General features: G+C 42.4%; 1 protein-coding gene across 4 annotated transcripts in view; it reads left to right on the plus strand.

The window, feature by feature from the left end:
* klhdc8a (kelch domain containing 8A) overlaps window positions 1–26330 on the plus strand; it is a 70291-nt gene that overhangs the window by 21376 nt on the left and 22585 nt on the right. For all 4 annotated transcript variants that reach the window (XR_015719071.1, XR_015719070.1, XM_087841247.1 and 1 more), the window contains 5 exons: window positions 13681–13711; window positions 13807–14005; window positions 14291–14501; window positions 23022–23186; window positions 23265–23483. Coding sequence is in view for 2 of the 4 variants with exons in the window: in XM_087841247.1 (XP_087697373.1) it covers window positions 13681–13711; window positions 13807–14005; window positions 14291–14501; window positions 23022–23186; window positions 23265–23483 (825 nt within the window). In the remaining 2 variants the exon portion in view is untranslated. The remainder of the gene's footprint in view (window positions 1–13680; window positions 13712–13806; window positions 14006–14290; window positions 14502–23021; window positions 23187–23264; window positions 23484–26330) is intronic.

The raw sequence follows: 26330 nt of genomic DNA on the forward strand, positions 1-26330 counted from the left end.
GTTGTCGAAATTTTGTGACGTTTCACCTGAGATTCTGGAATTTTGGGCAAAATACATTTATATAAAAAAAAAATCGATTCAGGATTTTAATGAATCGATATCACGTTATCCAAGCCAGAATCGATTTTAATCGATGAATCGATTATTAAAACCCACCCCTAGCACTAAACTCTTATTGTGTGGCCTGAGTTATATAGAAGAATGGGTTTCAGAGCATAGCCACACTATTTCCCTGTTCTCAGTCTCACTCTGAGTGCAGTCCTCGTACTCAGCGGAGCTAACAAGAGAGATGAAATGAAATATTATTAATTGAGTTGACTGACAGCAAATTAAGGCACTATAAGTGTAATGAAAGTATTAGACTTAACATTAGCATGAGGGCATTCCAGAGGGCAGCGACTGAATCCACCCTTTTCAGCTGCATCATCTCACTTGAGTCCAGTTTGTGCATCTTTCAAAAAGTATTGAGAGGATAGAAGAAAAAGCTGTTTGTGCAACGGGTGAAATACTTATAAACTACTGACTATTTGCTGTTAGCTTCCTCCATGTTATGTTAGCTCTCCTGAGAAAGTCTCTTTTTTTCTTTGCCTTTCTTCTCTGAACTCAAACATGCATATCAATAGAGGATTTTACCAGATAAGGCTTGTTTGAGCCAAACCCTGATTGATTCAGACTGTGCTGGGAGAGAGCTGTTGGCCAATAAACAATGCCTTGCTTAAATGCCTATGTGCACCCACAGAGAGAGAGGAAGGGTACACACGGGGTCAGTTGTAGAGCAGAATAAACACCATGTGTTTGATCTCACCTCTAAATAATGAAAAATAGGTTACTCCACTGAAAAACAACCTGGTGTAGGAGGTTACTGAAGCCTTTTCCCAGATTTAAGCCCAACCTCTAAGACAGACTTGAAAGGAGGATTAAAGCAGAAATCACATGATGTGCTTTTTCAGAACATTCAAAGATTGCTGCTGCATTTCACTTGTAATGTCGTTGGTGCAGTAGCCAAGATGACAGTCTCTTTCATTCTAAATGTACAACCCGTTTGTAATCTGCAGGACCATGATGGCGATGAATATAGATGTTTTAGTCTATTTGCAGGATTTCTCCCCAGGAGATTATCCTGTAAAAACAAGCTGAAGCAAACATATTGATGCAGATCAGGCACAGGAGCTGCTTGATGTTGGCATTTGTTTTGGCATCCAGTTGGCTTTTTCACATACATTTAACATGGTACTCCAGTAATTCAGCATAGCATTTATGTAACGTCAGGATCCACAAGATCCCTGACTTTTAAACACCAGATTGTTGCATCCTGTATTTCCTTCAATGCATTTCTTTTATTAGACCCTTTCTCCCTGGTAAACACAAACTCCCAACACCAGTTTCTGATCTAATTTGCACGTCACGCCCACATACATTTAGCTGTGAATGTACTGTATGTGATTGCGCATGAACATAGTCTGATCAAGTGGCGGTGACGTAAAGGAGCTGCCGTGCCACATTACAGCGTGCGATCGCGTCAGATTCAATTGTTCAGGCATCGTGCAACTATTTCCATTGGTTACTGTGGTAACAACCTAGATAGTATGTGTGCATGCTAACTGCTGTGATTTCCCAGCACAGCATGAAACAACATGCCGCTGTCTATAGTGATAATGTGTCCTGTCAGTCTGTCCTAGCGGCACCTTGTCACGGTGAAGGAGTGTCTCTGTGACAGACGTGTTCAGGCAGTTGTTATTCTGAGCTTATTGGATTCTGGATGCCAGCGTATCCATGGGTGTGTTTACAACCATTAGGTTCAGTTAAAATGTGTGGTTTGATTCTTGGGTGAAAGACATATGGTCGGACACGGGATTTTTTGATAACACGGATAAGAGATAAGGGAACTGCTTCTTTGGTACCAAGCTGATGACGAAGTTCTGAAAGTGTGGCAGCGCTTGTTTGTTTTTTTAATGGTACCACAGATGCTGGAGATACGGACAATGGCAGCAACATGTGGAGAGTCAGAGGTAAGCTAACAAAGCTTCAATTAGCGGCTAACATTAATGTAGCTGTCCTTGACCATATAAAACAGGCTGATCACTCTTTTGATCAACTTGTCATTTGTTTTGATGTCAAATGACAGCTTACAGAAGCAACCCTCTCTCCTAGAGAATGTTTTGTTCATCAAGCGACCAAGCTGGAGCATTTAAATGATCTGATGTGGATTGTATCAGCTGGTGCCTGTGGTGGTGATTGAAAGGTTAAGCTTTTTAGATGCAGATTTCAGGTTGGCAGCAAGTGTCACACCAAATCAAGTGAATGAGAAGTGAGACCGTCAAAGCTTGAAACTCATGTGGTTAGTTTAGCCTAAGAAAAAGACCAAGCACTAATATGTGTATGTGTGAAAGACTTTGTGTGTGGTCACCAGTATATGAACATAGACAGAGCTAGATCAGAAATCACCAACACCGTCCACCAAGACAGTACAAATATGTGGGCTGCAAACAAGCAGAGTGCGAATAATCGACAAACACAGACAGAGCTTGTTGCTTAATCTGGCAAACATCATACAGACTAAGGGTATTTTGTTTTCCCACTCAGACGAAGAGGGCAGCCAAAAAGAAGTGATATGTTCTGATACACGAGCAAAAACTTCAGTCAGACACTGAGATGAAATTTTTATCCTACCTGTTTCCCGTCAGTGTGTGAGGGCAGCGTGGATGAATCCTGACAGCTAAGATGGAGCACAGGATTCATCCACCATATAAATGTGGAGCATGTGTCAAATGTGTAAAAGAACTTTGAACATTATTTTCCATCCTGACAAATACAACATTTATGTAGTTACTTCTGCTGTTCCACTGTCACTTTTCCTGCTTGCTAGATGCTGCTGCAAATATGTAGTCTAAAGAAGCTGACACACTACTCACCATAAGTAATAAGAGGAAATCAGTCCGTCTAATGCAAAATCCTAAAAAAACCTTTACTGATGCCTGAAACGTGTCATTGTAAGATTTAGACCCAGATGTTTCACATCTGCCTAAGTCATACTAATAGGTGTAATTTGACAGATAAGACAGTTTTTAAAAATATTACGTAACAGATATGTGAGAGGAATAAAAAATTGAACTGAACCTTTAACATCTGCAGCAGTCAAATGCAGTACACATATTAATGCAGTAGTTACAGCAATCCAAAAACATAAAAGGAAACATTTGCTGCTCAGTAGACACTTTCATCTTTGAAACTTGACTGCTTTATTGCTACTTCTACAACTGACTACCTCCTCCATCACTAAGAGTTGTGCTTGTAACATATTTAAACCTTATTTTTTGACATTCATTCATATACACTGTTCTTTTGCTCTCTCTATCAGTTCTGCATGAACTACTGTCTTTACTGTGGAGATTCATGAGAAGTGAATATCAAAAGCTTTAAAGGAAAAATGGTTTGTGAAGTGTAAGCTCTGAAAAGTCTGTGTAAATGTTAAAATGAGAATGTTACATAAGTAAGTAAGTAGGTACACTTCTATAAACTCCCAATGACTGTCCTGATGTATTGGCCCTAAAATAGCTGAAAACTGTGAGAGTTTAGAGAGAGAGAGCGATGGAGAGAGAGACAGGAAGGAAGTGCTTGGTGGGGTCAGTGGTCAACTGTTACTATAGATACATATAGATACATATACATACATATAGATACATACATATCTACTTGGCTAACACCCAAGGTTATTACAATTAACTGAAACCAAGCTGAAAACTAGAATTAAAAGTGATAAAACATTTAAATTGACTTCTACTAAATTGTTTTAGGTAGAATTTAGATTTTAGTTAGTTTTTTTATTTAGTTTTGAAAATAATGAAAACAGCAAATGCTGTGTTTTCATCTCACCTTACTCCTAGAATCTTCATGGGTCGCAGCAACCCTCTACACCAGCGGTCCCCAGCCTTTTTTGCGCCACGTACCGGTTTAATGTCAGACAATATTTTCACAGACCAGCCTTTAGGGTGTTGCGGATAAATCCAACAAAATAAAATGATACGACCAAGACAAAAACTATTTGTAAATATAATAATAAAGGCGAATTCACTGTGTAATTGTGTAACATTATTAGCAGTGTCCTCCGGAAATGCGCCAACAACGTTGAGCATAACATCCTCCTCTCTGCCCCTTAATGCTCTCTGGTTGCTACGGTAACACGTAAATATTTATTTCAAAAGAAGACACACAACTGCAACACGGGAAAAGACCGAGCTAATGATGAAAACCCTGAAAACCATACATTTCACACCCGAGCCTCAACTCTCGCGGCGCGGTGCCAAACGATTAATGGACCGGTACCGGTCTGTGGCCGGGGGGTTGGAGACCGCTGCCCTACACATCCCTTCCTTTATTACATATGTGTATCTTCTCTGTTGTCTTCCAAATCAGATTGCTATTCAGAGATGTAAGGGATCACATTAGTGTTGCACGCCCCTGACAGTGGATAGCCTCCTGCTAAATCACCTTCTACATCAGACTTGAGCATTTTACAGCCCCATCTGGCCCCTTGACCCTTCCTGTCCAGCCTGCATTCAGTCACTCACGTGAGAACGTTCCTCTCTCCCACCTCACTATAACAAGAAGAATTGAGGACATTGCGGGAAACTTGAGCTGCACCAAAGTGGTCAACTTTGTTTTCTTAGTTTTGGATGAGAGCTGTCACTGAGCTGTGACCCTGCTCAGCTACTTATGTTTGTATGCGTTTTGTATGTGACTTCAGAATTATGGGGGAAATCACAGGTTGTCCAAATGGGGAAAAATATTAACTTTTGAAGAAAATGTAGGATATAGTTATAAAATGGGTCCTGAACAGAAACTGGTATTCTTGCGTTGTATTATACTTCCGAAAGTGTGTAAGTCAGTGCAAAAAGTTAACCATGTTGTCAGACCTTAGTTTTTCTGTTGATGTGACTGGTCTAATGAATCAACTAAACTGCAGTGCAGGAGCCTTTTTGTGCTTGAAATGTACAGCTTGGTGAAGGTGAAGGAAGCCACACATTCAACCTTCTGACCACCTCCACAGGTTCTCATCCATCCTAGACACTCTGCACGGGGAATTTACAAGGCAATTTCAAGACATACTATACTGTGTTACCTTTCAGAGGAAGTTCATTTCTGCCACTTGTATTCCAGCAACTCCAAGCTGCCAATGTTGAATCAGAGGTTGATTCTCACTCCAGCCATTTCAAACTCAGCTGCAGGCTACCCCAGTGCAGGCTGGAGGTCAACATTTGATGAAGCTAACAGAACCACATCATCTGTAAATATCCTGAGACCTCCAAAACGGACACCAGCTGTCTATAAAAGTTAAAACATCAACTGCCAAAAAAGGAAGCCCTGGATACTGAATGAATCTAACTTACTGCCTGCAATACAAACCAAGCTCTTGCTACAGTTTTACAGTGAAAAAAATAGCCTTCATGAACAGGCCTGATACCCCATATCCTGTGAATACCCCTCACAGGATAACTTTAACGCACAGGACATGAATGCTCTCTCCAAGTCTACAAAACACATGTGAACATGTTTGGGCAGGGTCCCACATAGCCTTGGCTGTCCTCAAGAGAATAAAGAGCTCGCCCCAGTGTTCAATGACAGGACATAATTAAGATAAGATAAGATAAGATGACCTTTATTAGTCCCACAGGTGGGAAATTTGTTTTGTTACAGCAAAAGTGCAAAGTTATGTAGCAGAAATACAATAGAATAAAATAAAATACTATATAAAATAGAATAGAATAATATATACAATAGAATAAAATAGAAATACAAATACTATATACAACTGAGTAGGAAAATACAAAAATACAACTTCGTCAGAAGAAGAATTGCACAAGAATTGCACATATAGCAGTCTTATTGCACGTGTGAGGGTTTGATCAGCTGCAAAAGTCTTTATTGTGGAGTCTGACAGCAGTGGGGAGGAAAGACCTGCGAAATCTCTCCGTCCCACACCGTGGGTGCCGCAGTCTCCCACTGAAGGAGCTGCTCAGTGCTGTCAGAGTCTCATGCATGGGGTGGGAGATGTTGTCCAACAGGGATGACAGCTTAGCCACCATTCTCCTGTCACTCACCATCTCCACTGGGTCCAGAGGGCATCCCAGGACTGATCAGCCTGTTCAGTCTCTTCCTGTCCCCAGCAGAGATGCTGCCGCCCCAGCAGACCACACCATAGAAGATGGCTGAGGCCACCACAGAATCATAGAAGGTCTTCAGGAGTGGGCCCTCCACTCCAAACAACCTGGGTCTCCGCAGCAGGTACAGCCTGCTCTGCCCTTTCCTGTAGAGGGCTTCTGAGTTAGGAGTCCAGTCCAGTTTGTTGTTCAGATGAGCATCAATTAAATCAATGATTTACATAATCTTTTAAAGCAAAAATGAAATAAATAAATAATGTGAAAATAAATGTGTAAGTAAAGTGAGCAGAGTCCCTGAGGAAAAGTAATGCTGGATTTCTTCCTTGCAAGTTTGATTAAGAAGGGATTAACTCGCATGGCGGCACAGTTGGATCCAGTTTAGTCATCTCAAGTATTCTAATTTGTTGTATCAAATGTTATTAGCAGTTGGATCCATGCCTTGGCTTCAGGTTAGCTTTTGCAATCTCAGTATTTGCATATTCATTTTTCTGAGGTCTATGAGCAGAACGACCAGCGGAGAGACTTCAGATGTTTCTCCTTCATGACAACCTGTTTGCCACAAATTATATTCATTGTCATTCAAACTTGGATGGATGGTTGATAAGGCAATAATGACTCGTAAGACACAATTTTTCATTAAAATGCATTTCAGTATGTTTCATTTAACGAATGAAGGTTTCACTAGTTTTACATTCAGATTAGAGTCCCTGCACAGTGACAGCAGAGGGATAGTAGGAAGGCAACCTAATTAAAAGTTTCAAGTTGGAGGCATGCTGATTGTAAATGACTTCAGACTATGCTGGTAGGCTTACTGTTGATCTCAAGCTGTTCAAGCAGTTAATTGAAAAACAAAAAACAAAAAAACAATATGGCAAACCAAATTAGTTACAGATTGCAATTAATGCACTCTGTGAGCTGGGCTGGATGAAAACTACCCAGCCTTGTTAGCAAATCCCCTCCCGCCCCCCGCTGGGGTCAGACTATATGAATGCAACTGCTTTTATTTGTTTTTCATCTGTTTTCATAAGCTATTATTAACAGCAAACCAAGCGATAAGCAATCACAGGCGAACGACGTTAATAAAACAAACCCCAAAAAACAAAAGCAGCACCTCTTGAGAAAAGCCTAACTGTTGCTATGGCAACACATCCCTGCACAATAAAATGTGGGAGATTTTATTTTGAAGGATGGTCCTCTTTATTTTCACCCTTTGTCCTTTATCGTCTCTGTTTGTGAGGTGATTAAAGGTGTGACAGGTAGATAAAGCTTGCCAGTAAAATGGACAGAGAGGCGGAGAGTGTACCTTTCCAAGGTGAGGGGGCATGTTTTTAAAAGGAGATGTAAAGCTTTAAAGGATAAACTGCTTAGAGAGTGTGTTTAATCACAGCTGGATAATTAAACAGTTGCCTTTGTGTGACCTCAAAACACCTGAGTTTGGGAGCAATAACCATCTGTGGTCTGTGAGACAGAGTGCATTTAAGGTGATGTACTCTGTGATGTAGTCAAAATTAGCCTTGCAGTGCATCGTGGGCTTATTCTGGAAAGCTTCCTCCCACGTCTGTCACAGACTTCCTCCCCCTTTCCTCGCTGGAAACTGTGTGTAGGCAGGAGAAGTGGGTTACACGCAGGAAAGAGAAAGCTCCTGAGGGATGACATAGGAAAAAACAACAGCAGCGCCTGGCTTCACAACGACAAGGAAGGAAAGTTAAACATGAGAGATGCTGACTCACTACAGTCCAGACTACAGCTGCTGCTCATCTGAGGATACCTGTAAGAGGTGGATATTTAAATTCACAGTTACACACGAGCAAAGTGATGCAGGGAAAGGTGTGCGACTTGTAGTCAGTTATTCCCGTTCTGCAAAAGTCTGTCACGGGAAGCAAGGTATTTTGTGTCATTGGCTTGTACATTATATGACAAGATGACTCAAGCAAGCAATTAATATTTTTTACTATGTAAGAAGATAAGAACAGGTGGATGGTTCTTTTTAATAAATACAACTTAAGATGAAAAGGGTGGAAAAGGGTAGTGGGCACTCTGGGTTAGGAACAAGTGGAGGAGTTTAAGTATCTTGGAGTCTTGGTCATGAGTGACAGGAGATTGATAGACGGATTGGCACTGTGGCTGCAGTGAAGTGGATGCTGTACCGGTCCGTTGTGGTGAAGAGACAGCTGAGTGTAAAAGTGAAGCTCTCAATTTACATCCTTACCCACCTATGGTCGCAAGCTGTGTGTAGTGACCAAAAGAATGAGATCGTGGATACAAGAGGCGGAAATGGGCTTCCTCTGAAGGCTGGCTTTTCCCTTAGATAGGGTGAAGAGTTCAGCTATCCGGGAGAGGCTCAGAGTATAGCTGCTGCTCCTTCACATCAAAAGGAGCCAGTTGAGGGTTCAGGCATCTGACAAGGATTTCTCCTGGCCATAGCCAGCCCAATCCACCAAGTACTGAACCACCCGGCCCCGGCGACAAGAGTCCAGAATTCCACGGACAGTTTAACCCCAATTGATGATTCTGGAAGGTTGGGGGCTGGAGACCGTAGTGCCAGCGGGGACGTAATGTGTTGTTTAAGCTGTGACAAGTGGAAAACAGGGTGGACCTTCATAAAAAATGTAACCGATAAATGACCCGACTGATTCTGGCTGCGATCTCGTATGGGCCAATAAACATTGGATTGAGCTTCTTGGATTCAGTATGTCTATTCAGGTGTCTTGTGGAGAGCCAGACCCGGTCCTGTGGTTGAAATGAATGGTCCAGGAGATGTTGACAGTGATGTTGTTTGGTATATTGAGCACTGAAAGAATATAACAGGGCCAAAGAGACAATTAGGTGGAGATGAAGCATCGCAAAAGCGTCCCAATTGTTGGTTGGCCCATTCTGCCTGTCTGTTATTCTGAGGGTGGTAGCCGGATGTGAGACTGGAAGAGGCCTTCCAGAACCTGGCGGTGAATTGGGGCCCCATATCAGAGATGATGTCCTCGGGGAACCCATGTAGCCAGACGACGTGTTCTAGAAAGAGTTTGACCGTCCATTTCGTAGAAGGGAGGGCGGATAACGCGACGAGATGTACCCCCTTGCAGAATCAATCCACAAGGGTAAGGATAGTGTTGAGATGGTTAACAGTCAGATAGAAGTGACAAAATCATTAACGTGGGACTGCGGATGTCTGGGAACAGGGAGGTGCTGAAGGTCACCAGCAGAATGTTGGGTGGATGTCACAAGCAGAAACGAACTCACGGATGGCCCAACCCATAGAGATCCACCAGAAGGCATATCAAAGAAGTTGGAGGGTCGTGTTGGGTTCCAGATGGCCCAAAAGCAGGGAGGAGTGTGCCCAGACCATGCCTTCCTGACGACACTTGGAGGGAATGTAAAGCCAACCTACAGAGGTGTGTGGAGGTGCTGGTTCGGCGGACAGCGCAGCACAAATGGATTCCACCAGGGGCCAGCGAAAAGGTGCTGAAAACCAATGGGGGCGTGTAGGAATAGTTCCTGGTCCAATGTGTGTCACGGTTTGCGGGGCAAGCCGTGTTGTGTTAGTGAAGGAGGACCCAAAATGCAGGCAAAGGCTGATGGTATGAGTGGCGAGGACAGAACTAAACATAGACCTAAACTGGGAAAACTAGTAACAAACAAAACCTGAAACCAAAACTCACAGAATGACACGCAGAGAAAAACACAAGGGGGCTACACAAGGGATGATGAGCGAAGGTGACACGGAGAATGAAGAGCAGAGAGACGTGGAGATTCACCGCTCCAGGGAGGAGCTCGATGGGCATGTTGTAGGAGCGATGTGGGGGTAGATTAGAGGGTCCCTTTTTACACCCGACCTCAGAGAGATTGTGGTAGAAAAATCAATGGACTCCGGAAGCGGGAGTTCTGTGGAATCCATTTTGCTGTAAACACTGTGTACCCCAGCCCTGGATCTGACTCCTCCTGGTGGTCCCTGATGGACATGCGAATCGGCTCTGTCTGGAACTGGATAGGGTAGGACTGGAGAAGGTGGCCGTCTACTGAAGTGGCCAGAATGAAATGGTCAACCAGGCATGAAGCGGCTGAGCTGTACCTCTCTGGAACTGGAAGAGTTCCAGAGAAGTACGAGGTCGTGACATAACTGGTTGGTCTATCTTCAAAGCTCATCAAGAGTCTTGGAAGCCTCATGTCCTGCCATCTTATCTCAGATGTCATTGGTCAAACTCTCCATAAATATTGAAAGGAGAGCAGAATTGCCCCAGTTTAATGTAGTGGCCAGAATATGGAACTCTGAGAAAAAGTGACACATGGATTGCTTACCCTGACGTAAATAATATAGTTGCGACTCCACCTCCACTTCACTACAAGGGGGATCGAAGGTCTTCTTTAACTCCTCCGCAAACAGGGCATAATCATTGCAGGCTGGGGACTTGGCATTGTAAAGGGCCGCTGCCCATTCCTGGGCACAGGCAGACAAGAGGGAAGTTAGGCTAACTCCTGGTGCGCTGATCATGGCTTTGGAAGCAGTGGAACCAGGATGGAAGAATGAACAAAGCTGGATAACACTTATGGCACCTGAGGCACGCGCTGGTTGACAGTGGCAAGCGTTCTAGAGCTCCTGACATGAGGGAACCAATGTCTGAGCGGAGAACAGGTGGGTCAGTCTCCCTTTCAAACGCAAACCCCGTGGTCACCTGACCACTACCTGACAATCTTTCAGTTTTTGACAGTTTCTCTGAGCATTCAGTGGTCTGACCTTAGGATGAATTTGTTGGAACATCGGCTCCAGGGCAGACTGGCAACTATTTGGAATGTTGTTTTCCTCAGATAATCCTTTTCACTATACAATCATGGACTTCAGATAGTTTGGTAATGGCCCTGTAACCCTTCCTAGAGTAATGAGCAGCAGCAATTGCTTCTCATTGTTAGTCCATAGCATTCAGGCCTGTGTGAGCGCAGTGCCAAGAAGGAAATACATCAGCAAATTATTAAAACTTGTGCTTTTATATAGGCTCTCAGAGGTCATCATTAATTAATCAAGTTGATTATCAACACCTTGTTATAGTGCATATGGAAGGTATTTACAGCTTGTTCCACATTGTGTCATGTTAAGCCTTGTTGCAAAATGGATTAAATTAATTTTTCAACTCAAAATTCTATTCACAATAGCCTCTCATCAGCATATTATCAGCAAAGTGTGCTTTTTAGGTATTTATCATAACGTGTTTGGAAGCACTTGGAAGTGTCAGTGAAAACAGCAAAACCTTAAAAAGCATTAATAGGTTAAAAAAATAAAGTTAAATGAAGGTTCCTATTTGAATATTGACCACAACATTAAATGGAGGGATTCCCATAATTGACAAAACTATACATTATGTATCTCCAAAAAGTTGATTCTGTCCATCTGGACGTAGCGTTTTGTGGGAGAAACGTTTCGTCACTAGTCCAAGTGACTTCTTCAGTCTCAGCTGACTGCAGGTTTTCCCAACTTTATAAACAGTACATTTGCTGAAACCAGTCATATATACATATACATTATGTAGTCCAGCTGGCAGGGCAGTGGCATACCGCCTATATCCATTAGAATCCATCTGAGGTGAACCAAACTCTTCCACCTACTGCTGGGTCCATCTCAGTGGAAAGGATAATTGAAAGGCAAAAAGTACACTGAAGCAAAAACAATCGGGTGCCAGACACATTAAAGTGACTCCAGGTCACAAATTCTGCTTCCCATCAACGGACTTTGTTTAGTGCATAGATGTCAAACTCCAGTCCTCGAGAATCGGTGTCCTGAAACTTTTAAGTGAGTCCCTGCTGCAACACAGCTGAATAAAATTATTAGGTCATTAGCAAGATTCAGCCATTTGATTCATGTTACAGCAGCTCATGAGTGAATGAACATGGTGCAATAAAAGTACATTTTTCAAACACTTACATTTATTTAAATGTACTTGAGCAGGGTTAGGGGTTGCCACCTCAGCATGCAGTCAAGTTCTGTAGAGACTTGGAATTGACCTACTTTTATTCAGGTGTCTTGCAGCAGAGACACATGGAAAAGTTTCAGGACACCGGCCCTCGAGGACTTGAGTTTGACATCCCTGCTCTAAACTATGTCAGTTATTACGGCTTCAGACCTCAATGCAGGGTTTGCTATATGTGTGCGCTTAGTCTTACAAGAGTTTCATGTGTGATGCAGGTGATGCATGGCTATTTAAATTCTTCCTTTTAAGGCTGTGGCCCCATCTCTTCTGCTGCTGCAACTTTACTCCTCCCTGTGAAGGTGCTTGCACCGTCTCTACATGATAGCACGACTGTTTTGTTCTTCCTGATCTAATTATCTTAATTTGATTTTTGCACATATGTCACATACAATACATTTGCCAATTTATCCATGGACTTCTTTGCACAAGTGATCCATTTTTCCTCACATCATAATTAAAGTTTAATAAATCTTTGTAAATCTTTATTCAGTTGGCAGTGTGACTTCGTTCTTTGTTGCAGCCTAAGTATAACACAGTGCACACAAACCGAGGCGCAGAAGGAAGAATAAATCTATGAAAAATGTCAAAATTCTATTGCAAGAAATATCCCTGAATGAATTTAACTCATAACATTCGCTTAAATTGTGTGTCTTGACTTTAACTTCTTGTCACTAATCTAATGTAAACAACAATCTTTTTCTTTTTCCATTCACTAAACTTTGTTTTATCAAATAAAAAAACTTTGTGGTGTCGTTGTGACATCATATGACATCACGGTTGTCATTTAAAAAAAATATTAAGTGTGTTGTACATCTTTGTCAATGCCCTTTCATATGATATATTACAAGATCAGATGCTTAGCCAACAGAGGTATTCATGTCCCCCAAGGTCTTGTGTATTGCTGTGAAGTTTGATGACAGTCCATAATGAACTGTGGGTAATATAAAGTTTTATTGATTTTCACAGTTGGTGTGACCTTGAACCTGACCCGTTTTTTAGCAAAATTAAATAAACTCAAGCTGTTATTGGCATCTATTTTCTCACAAAATTTAAAAATTTCATCTTGAAAACTGTGGACGACTGCACTGCTGACACTAACAGAGACAGAGAGACAAACAAACTGAATCGATTACATACTTCCCCACTGGGGTGAGAAAAATGAAAACACGATAAGTACAGTTCATCATCTTCCTGTTAAAAGGGAGTTTTTCCTTCCCACTGTCGCCAAAGTGCTTGCTCATAGGGGGTCATATGATTGTTGGGCTTTTCTCTGTATCTATGAGGCGCCTTGAGGCGACATTTGTTGTGATTTGGCGCCATATAAATAAAATTGAATTGAATTGAATTGAATCAATGACAGCAGATCTGACTCTGATTGCATGAAAACCTTAACTTATTTTTTATAGCGTCTAACATGTTAGACGCTAAAATTAACATGTTGTTGTAAACATTCATTCTGGTAACTCAACTACATGTACACTACCATTAAACACTGCCACTGATTCCCATCTTTATGCTATGCTATGTTGCATTACTAAAACCATTTTTGCCTGATGCTGTCTCCGCTCCAGGGCCCAGTGTGAGGTGGAAGACCATCCAGAGGTGAGGAAACACACCTTTCATCTTCTCAGCGTTCCCTGAATAATCCTGCCCTTAACTCTTCTCTGGATCTGGGCCTCCGCCTCCCTGTTCCCCAGCTCCCCAGAGAGTCTCCGACGGGGTGCCGATGTCATGGCGGTGCCCAGTGCCCAAGAGTTTCACTGGCAGAGCCTGGCTCGACTGCCCAGCGGCCGTGTCTATCACACTCTGTCTGAAGTGGGGGGGCAGATGTACATGCTGGGGGGCTGTGACGCTGCAGGAAGGCCATGTCCATCCCTGGAGCTCTACTCCCCAGAGGTAAACAACGTGGACAGCGGAGCTGATAGTTTACTGTTTTCTGAGCAGGAATTAATAAACATAAAAATCTTTCAGTCCGTTAGAGACACAAATACACTTTTTTAAGCTAGAAATAAAACAGACATGAATTTATAAGAAACACGCAAGCATTGAATCTGTTTGATGTGTATGTACCCTGAACTAAAGGAGCCATGGACTTTATCTGAACACAGAACTCTAATTTAAATAGTTAAATACAACCCAGTTCTTTGACAGCTGACATGTCTTCCTCCTCGCAATTTTCAGGGGGACCGGTGGATAAGCTTGCCCCCTATGCCCACTCCTCGTGCTGGGGCAGCTGTGGCAGTTTTGGGAAAGCAGATCCTGGTGGTGGGAGGGGTGGGAGAGGACCAGAGCCCTCTGAAGGTGGTGGAGGTGTATAACACAGACGAGGGGAGGTGGAGGAAGAGAAGTGCTCTACGGGAGGCACTGATGGGTGTATCCATTACAGTTAAAGGTATGGATTATACATGCACCACATACTGCGTCTGTTTCTATAGCAAGGGGACAATAATGAGACTAAAAATAGGTGACTGATCAAAACATTATTATTATTATGCATTTTAAGCAAAATTACTTTGTAATGGTTATGTCACGGCGGGGTGCGCCGGTGTGAAGAAGAGGTAGACCCAGATGCAGACACGGTGGAGACAGAACTAGGTTTCCAAAAATAAAGCGAGCCTTTATTGTGGCTGATGGCATGACAAAAACACTAGAGAACACTGAAACTGGGAAAACTAAGGAGACCAAGAACACTGTGTAACCTAAAAAGACTATGACACTCTGTGAAAGAACTATGAAGAAACTATGAACACAGAGTAACTAGGCAGGCTATGAAACAGTGACACAATAACGGAAACTATGAAAAGATGAGGTGAGGATAACAGACGATCTGACCCCGACTGAGCAGAAACACACGGATTAAGTACACATAAGGAATGATCAGGGGAAGCGGAATCACATGGGGAAAACAGCTGACAACAATTAACATAATGACAGGACAGGGGACGTGAAGCTAAATACAATAAACAAAAAACACAAGGATCCTATGTTATAGCAAGATGGCGGCGCGCTCGGGTGCAGCGGCTCTTAGCTCTCCAGTTTGGTGCTTGTTTTTACTTTTACTGTGTATATTTTTGAATGTTTGCAACGCCGCCATCTCTTACAGTCGCCAGAACCTAATTGACCTAGGTTTCAAATATAGTTTGTCTGTCTCTGGTGACTATCAACGAACACACAACATCCTGGGGGAGATAGCGAGACCGCCAGGGTCACTGTGGATGGTCTGCCCGCCCAGCAAGCGTAGGAGGCGACGAAGGGAGAGAAAGCAAAAGAGAGGATGCCGGTCGGGCCCAGATGCTAGGCTACGTAAACAACCATACCGGCCAGCACTTCCGAGCCTCTTCCTATCGAACGCCAGATCCATCACCCACAAATTGGACGAACTGGAGCTACAGATAGCCACCACGAGCTTTGCACGTAACTGCAGCATTATTCTTATCACGGAGTCGTGGCTTCACCCGCTGATTCCCGACGCTGAAGTTGAGTTAGCAGGCCGCACGCTACACCGGCATGACAGAAACAGCAACTCAGGTAAAAGCAGAGGAGGGGGGCTATGTGTTTACGTGCATAACGAATGGTGTTGTAACAGCAGGATCATTCACACACACTGTTCTCCTGACTTGGAGGTTCTGGCAGTCTCGTGCAGACCTTTTTATATCCCGAGGGAGTTTACAGTAGTTATTGTGATAGCTGTTTATATACCGCCGGATGCTAACGTGGGCACGGCTCTCAGCCTCTTGCTCAACACCATAAATAAACAACAGCTTGCCCACCCCGATGGGGTTTTTATTGTCGCCGGCGACTTTAACAAAGCGTGCCTAAAGACTGTGCTTCCCAAATTTGTCCAGTTTGTGGACTTTGCTACGAGAGGAGAAAACACTTTGGACCATGTCTATTCAAACATCAGGCATGCCTTCAGAGCGACACCCCTCCCCCATCTGGCTGGATCTGACCACCTCTGCATGTCCCTCACCTACACCTACACCCCCCTGCTGAGAAAAACAAAGCCCCAGACAAAGATAATAAAAACCTGGCCTGAAGGAGCCCTCTCTCAACTGCAGGACTGCTTCTCAACAACTGTATGGGATTTATTCTCCAGCCTCAACCTCCAGGAGTACACGGACACTGTACTCTCGTACATCAGGAACTGTGTTGACAATGTCACCGTCAACAAAAGGGTCAGGGTGTTTCCAAATCAAAAACCCTGGATGAATAGCGAAGTGCAATCCCTCCTAAAAAGCCGCAACACTGCCTTCAAGTCAGGGGACAGGGCTGCGTATAGGGTGGCCAGGGCAGACCTGAGTAGAGGCATCAAGAAAGCCAAGGCTGCCTATAGGAGGAGGATTGAAGATCACTTTGCTGTCGACAACGACCCCAGAAAAATGTGGCAGGGGATCAATCACATTACCAACTACAGAAGCAATAACCAGGCGATATCTAGGACTGATGCCTCGCTGGCTGAGGATCTAAACCGTTTCTTCGCCCGCTTTGAGACGACCAGGCCCTCAGGTGTTACACCACTTCCACCTGCCTCCAGCACCGGCACACTAACATTTGGAGAGCATCAAGTGAGGTGTGTTCTAAGGTCAGTGAATCCCAGGAAGGCGGCAGATCCTGATGGAATACATGGAAAGGTTCTCAGAGCATGTGCTGACGAACTGACCGGAGTCTTCACTAAAATCTTCAACCTTTCCTTGTCATCAAACACCGTCCCACCCTGCCTCAAAACCTCAATCATCATCCCCATCGCTAAGAAGACGGCTGTGGACAGCCCAAATGACTACAGGCCTGTTGCACTTACGCCTGTAGTGATGAAGTGCTTTGAGAGACTGGTCTGTCAGCACATCAGGGCCGGTCTGCCTTCCACTCTGGACCCCCACCAATTTGCCTACAGGACAAATCGATCCACCGAGGACGCCATCACCATAGCGCTCCACACTGCGCTGAGTCACCTGGAGCACCGAGGAAACTATGTGAGAATGCTCTTCCTGGACTTCAGCTCAGCATTCAATCACATCATCCCGGAGATCCTGGTCCAGAAACTGTCTCACCTGGGACTCTCCACCTCCATCTGTCTCTGGATCAAGGACTTCCTGACAAATAGACCACAGTCTGTCAGACTCGGCCCCCACCTGTCCAGCACCATCACACTCAGTACCGGGTCTCCACAAGGATGTGTTCTGAGTCCCCTCTTGTTTACGCTCTACACATCCGACTGCTCCCCTACCCATCTCTCAAACACCATCATAAAGTTCGCGGATGACACCACAGTGGTTGGACTCATCTCAAGGGGGGATGAGTCAGACTACAGAGATGAGGTTAACAGATTGACTGAGTGGTGTTCAGTTAACAACCTCCAACTGAACACCACAAAAACTAAAGAACTTATTTTGGACTTCAGGAAGGGCAGAGCAGACCCGGCCCCACTCTACATTCACGGGAACTGTGTGGAGAGGGTACACTTCATGAGGTTTCTGGGCGTGCAGATCTCTGATGATCTCTCCTGGACTGCAAATACCACGGCGGTGGTAAAAAAGGCCCAGCAGCGTCTCCATTTTTTGAGAGTGCTCAGGAGGAACAACCTGGAGGAGAGGCTGCTGGTGACATTCTATAGAGCCACCATAGAGAGCATCCTAACGTACGGCATAACAACATGGTATGCAGGGTGCTCAGTTGCAGACAGGAAAGGACTGCAGAGGGTCATCAACACAGCCCAGAAGATCACTGGCTGCTCTCTGCCCAGTCTGGAGGCCATTGCAAACTCTCGATACCTCAGCAGAGCTGGCAATATCATTAAGGACTACTCTCACCCCAGTAATCAACTGTTTGAACTATTACCGTCAGGCCGACGGTACAGGTCACATAAAACCAGGACAAACAGATTCAGGGATAGCTTCTTTCCCAGAGCTATCACCGTAGTAAATAAGCACAAAACAATTAAACCTGCTTAACTATACTTGCCATTGTCACTATATTATGCTGCTATTCATACTATCATTATATTATGCTGCTATCCTGTATATATTGTACTTATTATTGTCTGAGTACTATGGTTGTTTTATTGTACTTTTTATATTTTACATTTATATTTATTTTGCATTTTGCACCAAGGGAGTGGCACTCCAATTTCGTTGTACTTTGTACAATGACAATAAAAGCTATTCTATTCTATCCTTCAAAATAAAACGGGAAACATAACGAGACCCAGACATGACTTGAACTAGACAAACAAAGAAAACTTGGACATGAAACATGACAGATAAACACACGAAGACTTAACACAGAAAACTTCACACAGGGATGAGACCAATGGGGAGCTTGATAAATCATGAATTAAAACTGTAACCTAGGCATGACAGAATGTAACTAGATAAACTGAAATGAAACTAGACTGAAAGGAATAACAAAAACATGAAGAAACTCAGAATACTGGGTTACATGACCCAGGACCATGACAGGTTACTGAAAATAATTAGAATATTCCTCCTTAATTGCCCCCTTACAAACAACTATTCATAGTTATGGTAGACTTGCAACATGCTAGCTTTTACTCCAGAGTTTGCACTTGGCCTCAGTTTCATATACTTTTAAGAGATTTTGACTTCTGTAAAGGTCTTTGGCTTTGCTTGTTTGTCATTTTTTGTTGTAGTACCCAACATGTTCTTCTGTGGTAAACATCTCATAGCTACGTTGTGACTACATACTGGCAGTAGAGGTTGTATTATTGATCAGGACTGATTGTGAAATGAAATGAAATCAGCAGTTTTGAGGGAAAAACAACAAACTATTTAAAATCAAGATTCATACGTCGGGATTGTACTGTTATATCTCTTTGTGAGAATATGTACAGTCCATGGAAATTGTTGATATTGTAGAACTGTAATAACACAATGATGCCATTTCAATACTAAACCATCCCACTCAGAAAATCTGTAAGTGTTGTTGATTTCAGCTGCAGAGCAGACATGTGAAGAATGCCACCAAACACCATCCTGGAGTTAAATGTGTTCTGAACACAGAATTCAGAACACATTTAACACATTTAAATTTCCTCCAAGCTGCCGGGCCACACTGCGTTCTTGGAAAAATTTAGTTGTAACTTTTGCTGCACAAAGAGTCAAACCAAATACTGAAAGTAAAAACGTGCATTATATTTTTGATCAGTTGCTGTTTTTCAAAGTGGCCACTGTTAGCTTTGATGACAGTTTAGCCCTAGCTGGCCTTATGTTTACCAGTTACATCAGGTTATCACATAATAGTTTTCAGTTAACAGGTAAGCTATCTTACGGAACTACCATTAGACAGATAAGCTAACAGTAACTCCTGGAAGTTTAGGCTTCTTAACATTTCTGTGTTCATGTTCTGCTTAGGTAGTGTTATTGTCCTTTACTGGTGACACATCTGGTGATTTATTCAGCATTCCAGGCAGCAATGTGGTTTAACATTACAATAACCAAAACTCATCACCAAAATACTCTCAGGGCCATTTGGACAGGTAGGATAGTGATGAACAGCAGCTTTAGCTCACCTGGCTGCCACAAACTGTCATGGTCCTGGGTCATGTAACCCAGTATTCTGAGTTTCTTGATGTTTTTGTTATTCCTTTCAGTCTAGTTTCATTTCAGTTTATCTAGTTACATTCTGTCATGCCTAGGTTACAGTTTTAATTCATGATTTATCAAGCTCCCCATTGGTCTCATCTCTGTGTGAAGTTTTCTGTGTTAAGTCTTCGTGTGTTTATCTGTCATGTTTCATGTCCAAGTTTTCTTTGTTTGTCTAGTTCAAGTCATGTCTGGGTCTCGTTATGTTTCCCGTTTTATTTTGAAGGATCCTTGTGTTTTTTGTTTATTGTATTTAGCTTCACGTCCCCTGTCCTGTCATTATGTTAATTGTTGTCAGCTGTTTTCCCCATGTGATTCCGCTTCCCCTGATCATTCCTTATGTGCACTTAATCCGTGTGTTTCTGCTCAGTCGGGGTCAGATCGTCTGTTATCCTCACCTCATCTTTTCATAGTTTCCGTTATTGTGTCACTGCTTCATAGCCTGCCTAGTTACTCTGTGTTCATAGTTTCTTCATAGGTCTTTCACAGAGTGTCATAGTCTTTTTAGGTTAAACAGTGTTCTTGGTCTCCTTAGTTTTCCCAGTTTCAGTGTTCTCTAGTGTTTTTGTTATGCCATCAGCCACAATAAAGGCTCACTTTATTTTTGGAAACCTAGTTCTGTCTCCACCGTGTCTGCATCTGGGTCTACCTCTTCTTCACACCAGCGTGTGTTCGAAACCCTAACGACACATTTCAGAATGAGTTTAATAGTTTAAAGCAACCAGTAAGTGCTCAGCATATGTAGAAAACTTGGAGACTGTTGGAAAGGCTCCACTTGATGACCTCATGAGACTGAAGAGTGAGCAAAGATGTTTTCAAAGCAAAAGTTGGCTGCTTTGAAGAATCTGAAATATAATATAAAAGAGCTTTTAGGTTTGTTTACTCTTCTCTCTGCTTTCACTGTTCTGTATTCTCTTTTGATCTTCTTAGTATATCCCTACACTGTAAAAGAAATAAAGAAAAAAACAAGTAGTGAGCATTCACAGTGAAGTAGGGAACATTAATAAGATCTGTTACAGACATAGACATACTCCTCATCCTTAGTTGGGGTATATAAGTGTGTGTGTGCCAAAGAGCCATTTAAAACTTTTTCTAACAGCTTGTATATAAACATACATTAACAGGTCAAATTGCTGATGGACCTCATTGATCAGCGGGCTGCTCATTTGTTTTGCTTTCAGCTGTGTTTGTTTAAGACATTTGTGATAGCTGGAGGGTTTCAGCCCAGCTAATCCCTGGGGACATGAGACTGTTCCTTCAGAGTGTACACAGAGAGAGACAGATAACCATTCACACTCACATTGACACCTCCATAAACTCTGCAGACTACTCAAATCTGACTCCGGTAGCACGTGGGTACAGTTTTATTACCCACAGGCTGCACACCACAGTAATTAGAAATTTTGCTTAACAGCAAAGCCGGCTGGGGCTTCATAGTTTGCATGAGTTCTCTGCGGGTACTCTCGCACATGCATGTCCAAAGATATGCACGTTAGGTTAACTGGTAATTTTAAGTCGACTGCAGATCTGAATGAATATCATCAGTGTTTGGCTGTGTGATCGCAGCTGTTTCACAGTCACAGAAAATATGAATGCATTAACATGTGGGCAAAAAATTAATCATGTTAAATAAAACAAACAAAGATACAGTTATATTTTTGAAACAATGGCTAAAATAACCACTCAACGTTCCATTTAAGACAAATTTAACCCAATTGTAGCCTTTGTAATGTGCACTCGTCATCATCAGCCTCTCATCAAGGAAACATATCAAAGTTGCTAAGTGCATGAATGGGAATCAGTCACAGTTTGGTGAAGTTATCCTTTGAATAGGTTTTGGCTGGAGGTGATAGTTTTATGGCTGTATTTGGGTTATGTATGGTCTAAACTGATCTCTAATGTAGGCCGTTATTTATAGCGTTATTCAGACTAAACAACCCAGTTTTCAATGAGTAATTTGGGGTAAATAAAAGACAGAAAAACTATTTCCATCAATGTGTGGTGCTTGCTTGGTATTATTTCTGGTGCTGAGTGAGTCGCACATATGCCAGGTCTATATGTATGATTGCCACCCTGAGCTCAGTTAAACGATAGCTATCTGTCACCTTGTTAATCTCCCAATTTAACTTTAGTTAAAATTAAAACCATACATTTTCTGTGCCCATGTGTAGTTCAAACTAAATTTCATAGGATATAAAAGAGTTATGGCTAATTTTATGTGCCTAAAAATGAGAGCAATAAAAACAAACAAGATGCATCCATCAATAATTAACTGTGCAAAGTGTGAAGAAGATAATCAGAGTAGCTCTCCACTGTGAACTTCAGATCAACACTCGGGTGCACTTTAATTTTTACCAAAAAGTCGACTCTGTTTTGCTGTCTGAAGTCATTGGAGCGATTTTTGGGGGCTCTGATTTATTCCTACATTTTGCAGCTAGTATGAGCGGTCTTCTCAGGGAGCTTCTCTATGACTCCGGTGCATCTGTCAGTGTCCGAGGGAACGCAGATAGATGCTGTATACACACAGACTTATTGGCTGTGTATGGGCTCCATTGTGCTCCTTCTATCTCCCTGACCACTTTTCGATCCTCTGCCCTTTGCTCGCACTTTCATCCCCCAGCTCATCCCGAGCAGCTGAAAAAGAGACAGATCGTCTGACAAAATAATCAATAATAGCAAATTAAAACAAATCTGGTATTTCTGAATGGAGCGGCAGCCACCACATTGACTAAATGATGCCATTTTTATTGACGTTTGTGGATCGTTATTTTCTGGATATTTAATAATGAACTTGTGGTAATGAGACATTCTTTTCCCCAAATGAATATAAAGTGTTTTTGCAAACTTTCTTCCCCTCTTGTCACTAATGCAGATGCATTGAGGTTACAATCTGAAGTCAAGTGGCTTTGTAAAGAAACACTTGACTAAAGTAAACACACAATAAAAATGCAGATTGCTTCCCTGCAGCTCTTTTCCTCTTCATTTTGACGATTAATGCTGCTTTTCTCACGCTTCGACACTCGCCTTCGCTTTCGATTCTTATGCTCGGGGTGTCATGCCAAAGTGCCAGACGTGGACTCTTGCATTTTTATTCTACTGCTGTACTTTCTGTCCTTCGTCTGTCAGATTTTCTTGCCTTGTCACAAGCTAACTTCTCATCCGTGTCTGCCAGTGGATGAGCAGATTTTTTAGCACTTCATGAAGTGCCCACAAGTTGTTTTCATCAGCTAGGATGCGGTGGAGAAGTGTAGCTCCACTTTTGTAATCATCGTGATATAATGTCTGAAATGTCCTGTCTCTGTGCATGTGTCTAGATGGCCGTGCTCTGGCTCTAGGGGGAATGTGTGCAGACCTGCTTCCCCGTAGTATCCTGCAGCAGTATGACCTTCGAAAAGACGTGTGGGCGCTACTTCCTTCCATGCCGACCCCACGCTACGATGCTAACACACATCTGCTTGGCAATAAGCTCTATGTGGCAGGTACTAACAGACGAGCACAGCTATTATGTCTGCACTTTATTTGTCACTCTAGTAGACAACTTTTTTTTTACTCTTAAGGTGGCCGTCAGTGTAAACGACCGTTAAAGGCCTTTGAGGTGTACGACACAGAGACGCGATCTTGGACTACGCTACCCATGATGCCATGCAAACGTTCCTATGGGGGTGTGATATGGGACCCAGCTGGCAGGCTGTGCCTGTTAGGAGGACTGCGGCAGGGCGGGGGACACCAAAGCTCCAAGTTCACCAAGAACGTCAATATTTTTGACACCAACCAAGGTACAGCGCTTAATGATTTTCACCTGTATGCTAGTTTTTAATTTGGTTTTTCACATGTAGTAAAAGCAGAAAGAATTCTTGCCATATGCATATCAGGATTCATTGCATATCAGGACAGATAATCGTATTAGCACTGCACATCCAGAACACACCAGCTCAAGTTTGAGTCTTTCACTAAACTTAAGCAGGGCTCAACTTCAGTTAGGAGCTGAACAGAGAGCAAAACATGAAACAGATCTGAGGCGTTCAAAGGCAAGTATGCGTCATACTCTTTTACATGCAGCTCTGTATCCAAAATTTATCAGGTTGTGAAAGAATAATTCAACATTCTGCAAATTATACATATTTGCTTTCCTTCTGAGAGCCTGATGAAAAGTTCAGTGTTGAAATAGCAATTCCAATCTGTCCTCAAGTCCCTTCATTCCCTCTGTTATCATTTCCCTTATGCGTGCATAGAATGGATAAAAGAATATTCTAACATAAAAACATTTGACAGCTTAATGTGTGAAATCTCACGTTTGATTGAACCCAATATCAAAATGACTATGACTGGGGGAATATTTCTTAATGAACAACATTATAAAAATCTGTTAACTCCAGCTTGACAGCAAGACTCCTGCATGCAGTCACTGTGTCAAGCTAATGTTTGCCAAGAAATACTTCCAGCATGCTACTTCCTATAGTCATGTTTAAACCAATATGTTGTCATCCCAGAGCATCATTTACTACTGTTCTGTCAGCTGCATCTGGCGTCTCAGACAGACACACACACACAGACACACACAGTAGGAATGGGCGATTTGCACTATAGTCCATCATCCTGCTATTTTGACTGACTGATAGAATTGCCACCAGGGCTCCAGAGGTTAATGTACGCCCACCAGGGTAGTGCTATCAACCCTCCATACTGCACACAATTGGGCTCAAAGGCTAAAAGACTCAGTAGTGTGCAGGTGAAGGAGCAACACACAAAAAATGAATGATTTAGCTTAACTGTGATTAGTTAGCATAAGTGGATGGATCTCAGCTGAACAGTTGAAACAGTGTTAAGTCACACATTTTCGGTCTTTACCCTTTTAGCTCACACCCACAGTTCTACTAACTCGTCCAGTCTTTTTGTGTGTGTTTAAAGTATCTCCTCTTTATCTGCTCCACTCTTTACTGACCTCACCACATACAGCAGAGATTTTCGCTGTCAAAGACACCCGGCAGGAAAAAAGTGAAGAAGAAATAAACAAGATCATCACATAATGCTGTAATTGAAATAACTTCCTCTTTTCTATCACTTGATGATAGAAAATGTTCACATCATTCTATTATTTAATGACACACACACTCGTTTTCATGTCTTAGTGAGGACAAAGAATTGACAAAACGCTTTCCTCAGCTCCATAGCCTAACCCTAACCATCAGAAACGAATGCCTAACCGTAACCTATTTGTAACCTAACCCTAAAACCATATTTTAGGTCTCAAAAATGCCTTCAAATTCATTAGAACTGGCATTTGATCCCCACAAGTGACTGTTGGGCCCCCTAAGTATAGTGCCATTCCAATTTCTGGTTCTAAAAAAGACCCAAACACACACACACACACGCATGCACACACACAGACTTACATCAATTTCAAGCCACGTAAAAGTCCAGGCAGGAGCGTGAAATAACACATTTTTCCTTCATAAACTTTTATTGCACTCAAACTATTTCAAACTATTCAATTTCAGCACCATGGACAGCTCACAAAACACAACTGTTTTTAATGGTGAACCTACACAAAGTCAGCTGCATGCACTTTAATAACATGCAGGATATAGATCATATGTACACACACGCACACACACACACACACACACAAGACTACTCCATGAAATCTGCAAATCCATTTAGGTTTTGATTAGTTTCTTTTGTTAGCTTAACAAATTGTTGTTGTTCTATTAAAACACAAAGTATAGAAATAAAGTTCTGTCAATCAGTCATTTTTGCTTTGTTTTATCCCAATGCTATAAATTATTCCGTCAGTTACTCTGACTGCCAAACTGTCACCAGACTTATATATATCACACACAAAAGTAACATCAGTCTGTGAATGTCAGCGACCTGAGGAGAGTATCTGCTGGACTTTTGAACAGAGCTGGAAAAGCTGGACGGTCCATCTCCTCTTGGAAAATATGAACGTATCATAATTCATATTTTTGACCACACTCGTCTCCATTTACATGACCCTGCGTGCACTCTCATCTTCACACTGTCATTTCTTGCATTCTATGATTATTGATGGCTTGTGTTTTGAACATGAAAGCATAAAACAATGATTTCATTGCACTGCTAATGTACTTATATAAAATGCGAAATCGAAATTTAAACGCATGCATGCTGCCTTTAAATGCCTGCATGCTCTGGTTCAAAAATACTGCGCTGTGAAAGGGACACTTCAAATCCAACAACGAGTACATGTCCAGCAAATAGATCCAACCTGCAGTATTTATTTATTTATTTAGTTATAGGTGGAAAAACTCCACAGCTGATCCTTTTATATACAGTTTCTATATAATTTCTTTGGATTTTTTCTTAACTCTCCTTTCGTGCTCTGCACATCTCTCATAAGTCACTGCAGTGATTTTAATGCCCAAACCAACTTTTACAGACAGGTAAGAGAGTGCAGACCGTCATTAGCGTTACAGCGGATTCCTTTGTCACGCGTTAGGTGATCGCTCAAACAGCTCTCCCCACAGAAGGACAACGACCTCCAGACCAAATAACCCTCTCTGTGCCAGCCGTGATTTTAACACATGGAAGCGGTATTCCAGGAATCACTGACAGAAAGTTACATCGTTTTATGAAGCGCCTTG

The sequence above is a fragment of the Neolamprologus brichardi genome, chromosome 5 (assembly GCF_056152115.1).
Source record: "Neolamprologus brichardi isolate AB-2024 chromosome 5, ASM5615211v1, whole genome shotgun sequence".
In the NCBI taxonomy this organism is placed as follows: domain Eukaryota; kingdom Metazoa; phylum Chordata; class Actinopteri; order Cichliformes; family Cichlidae; genus Neolamprologus; species Neolamprologus brichardi.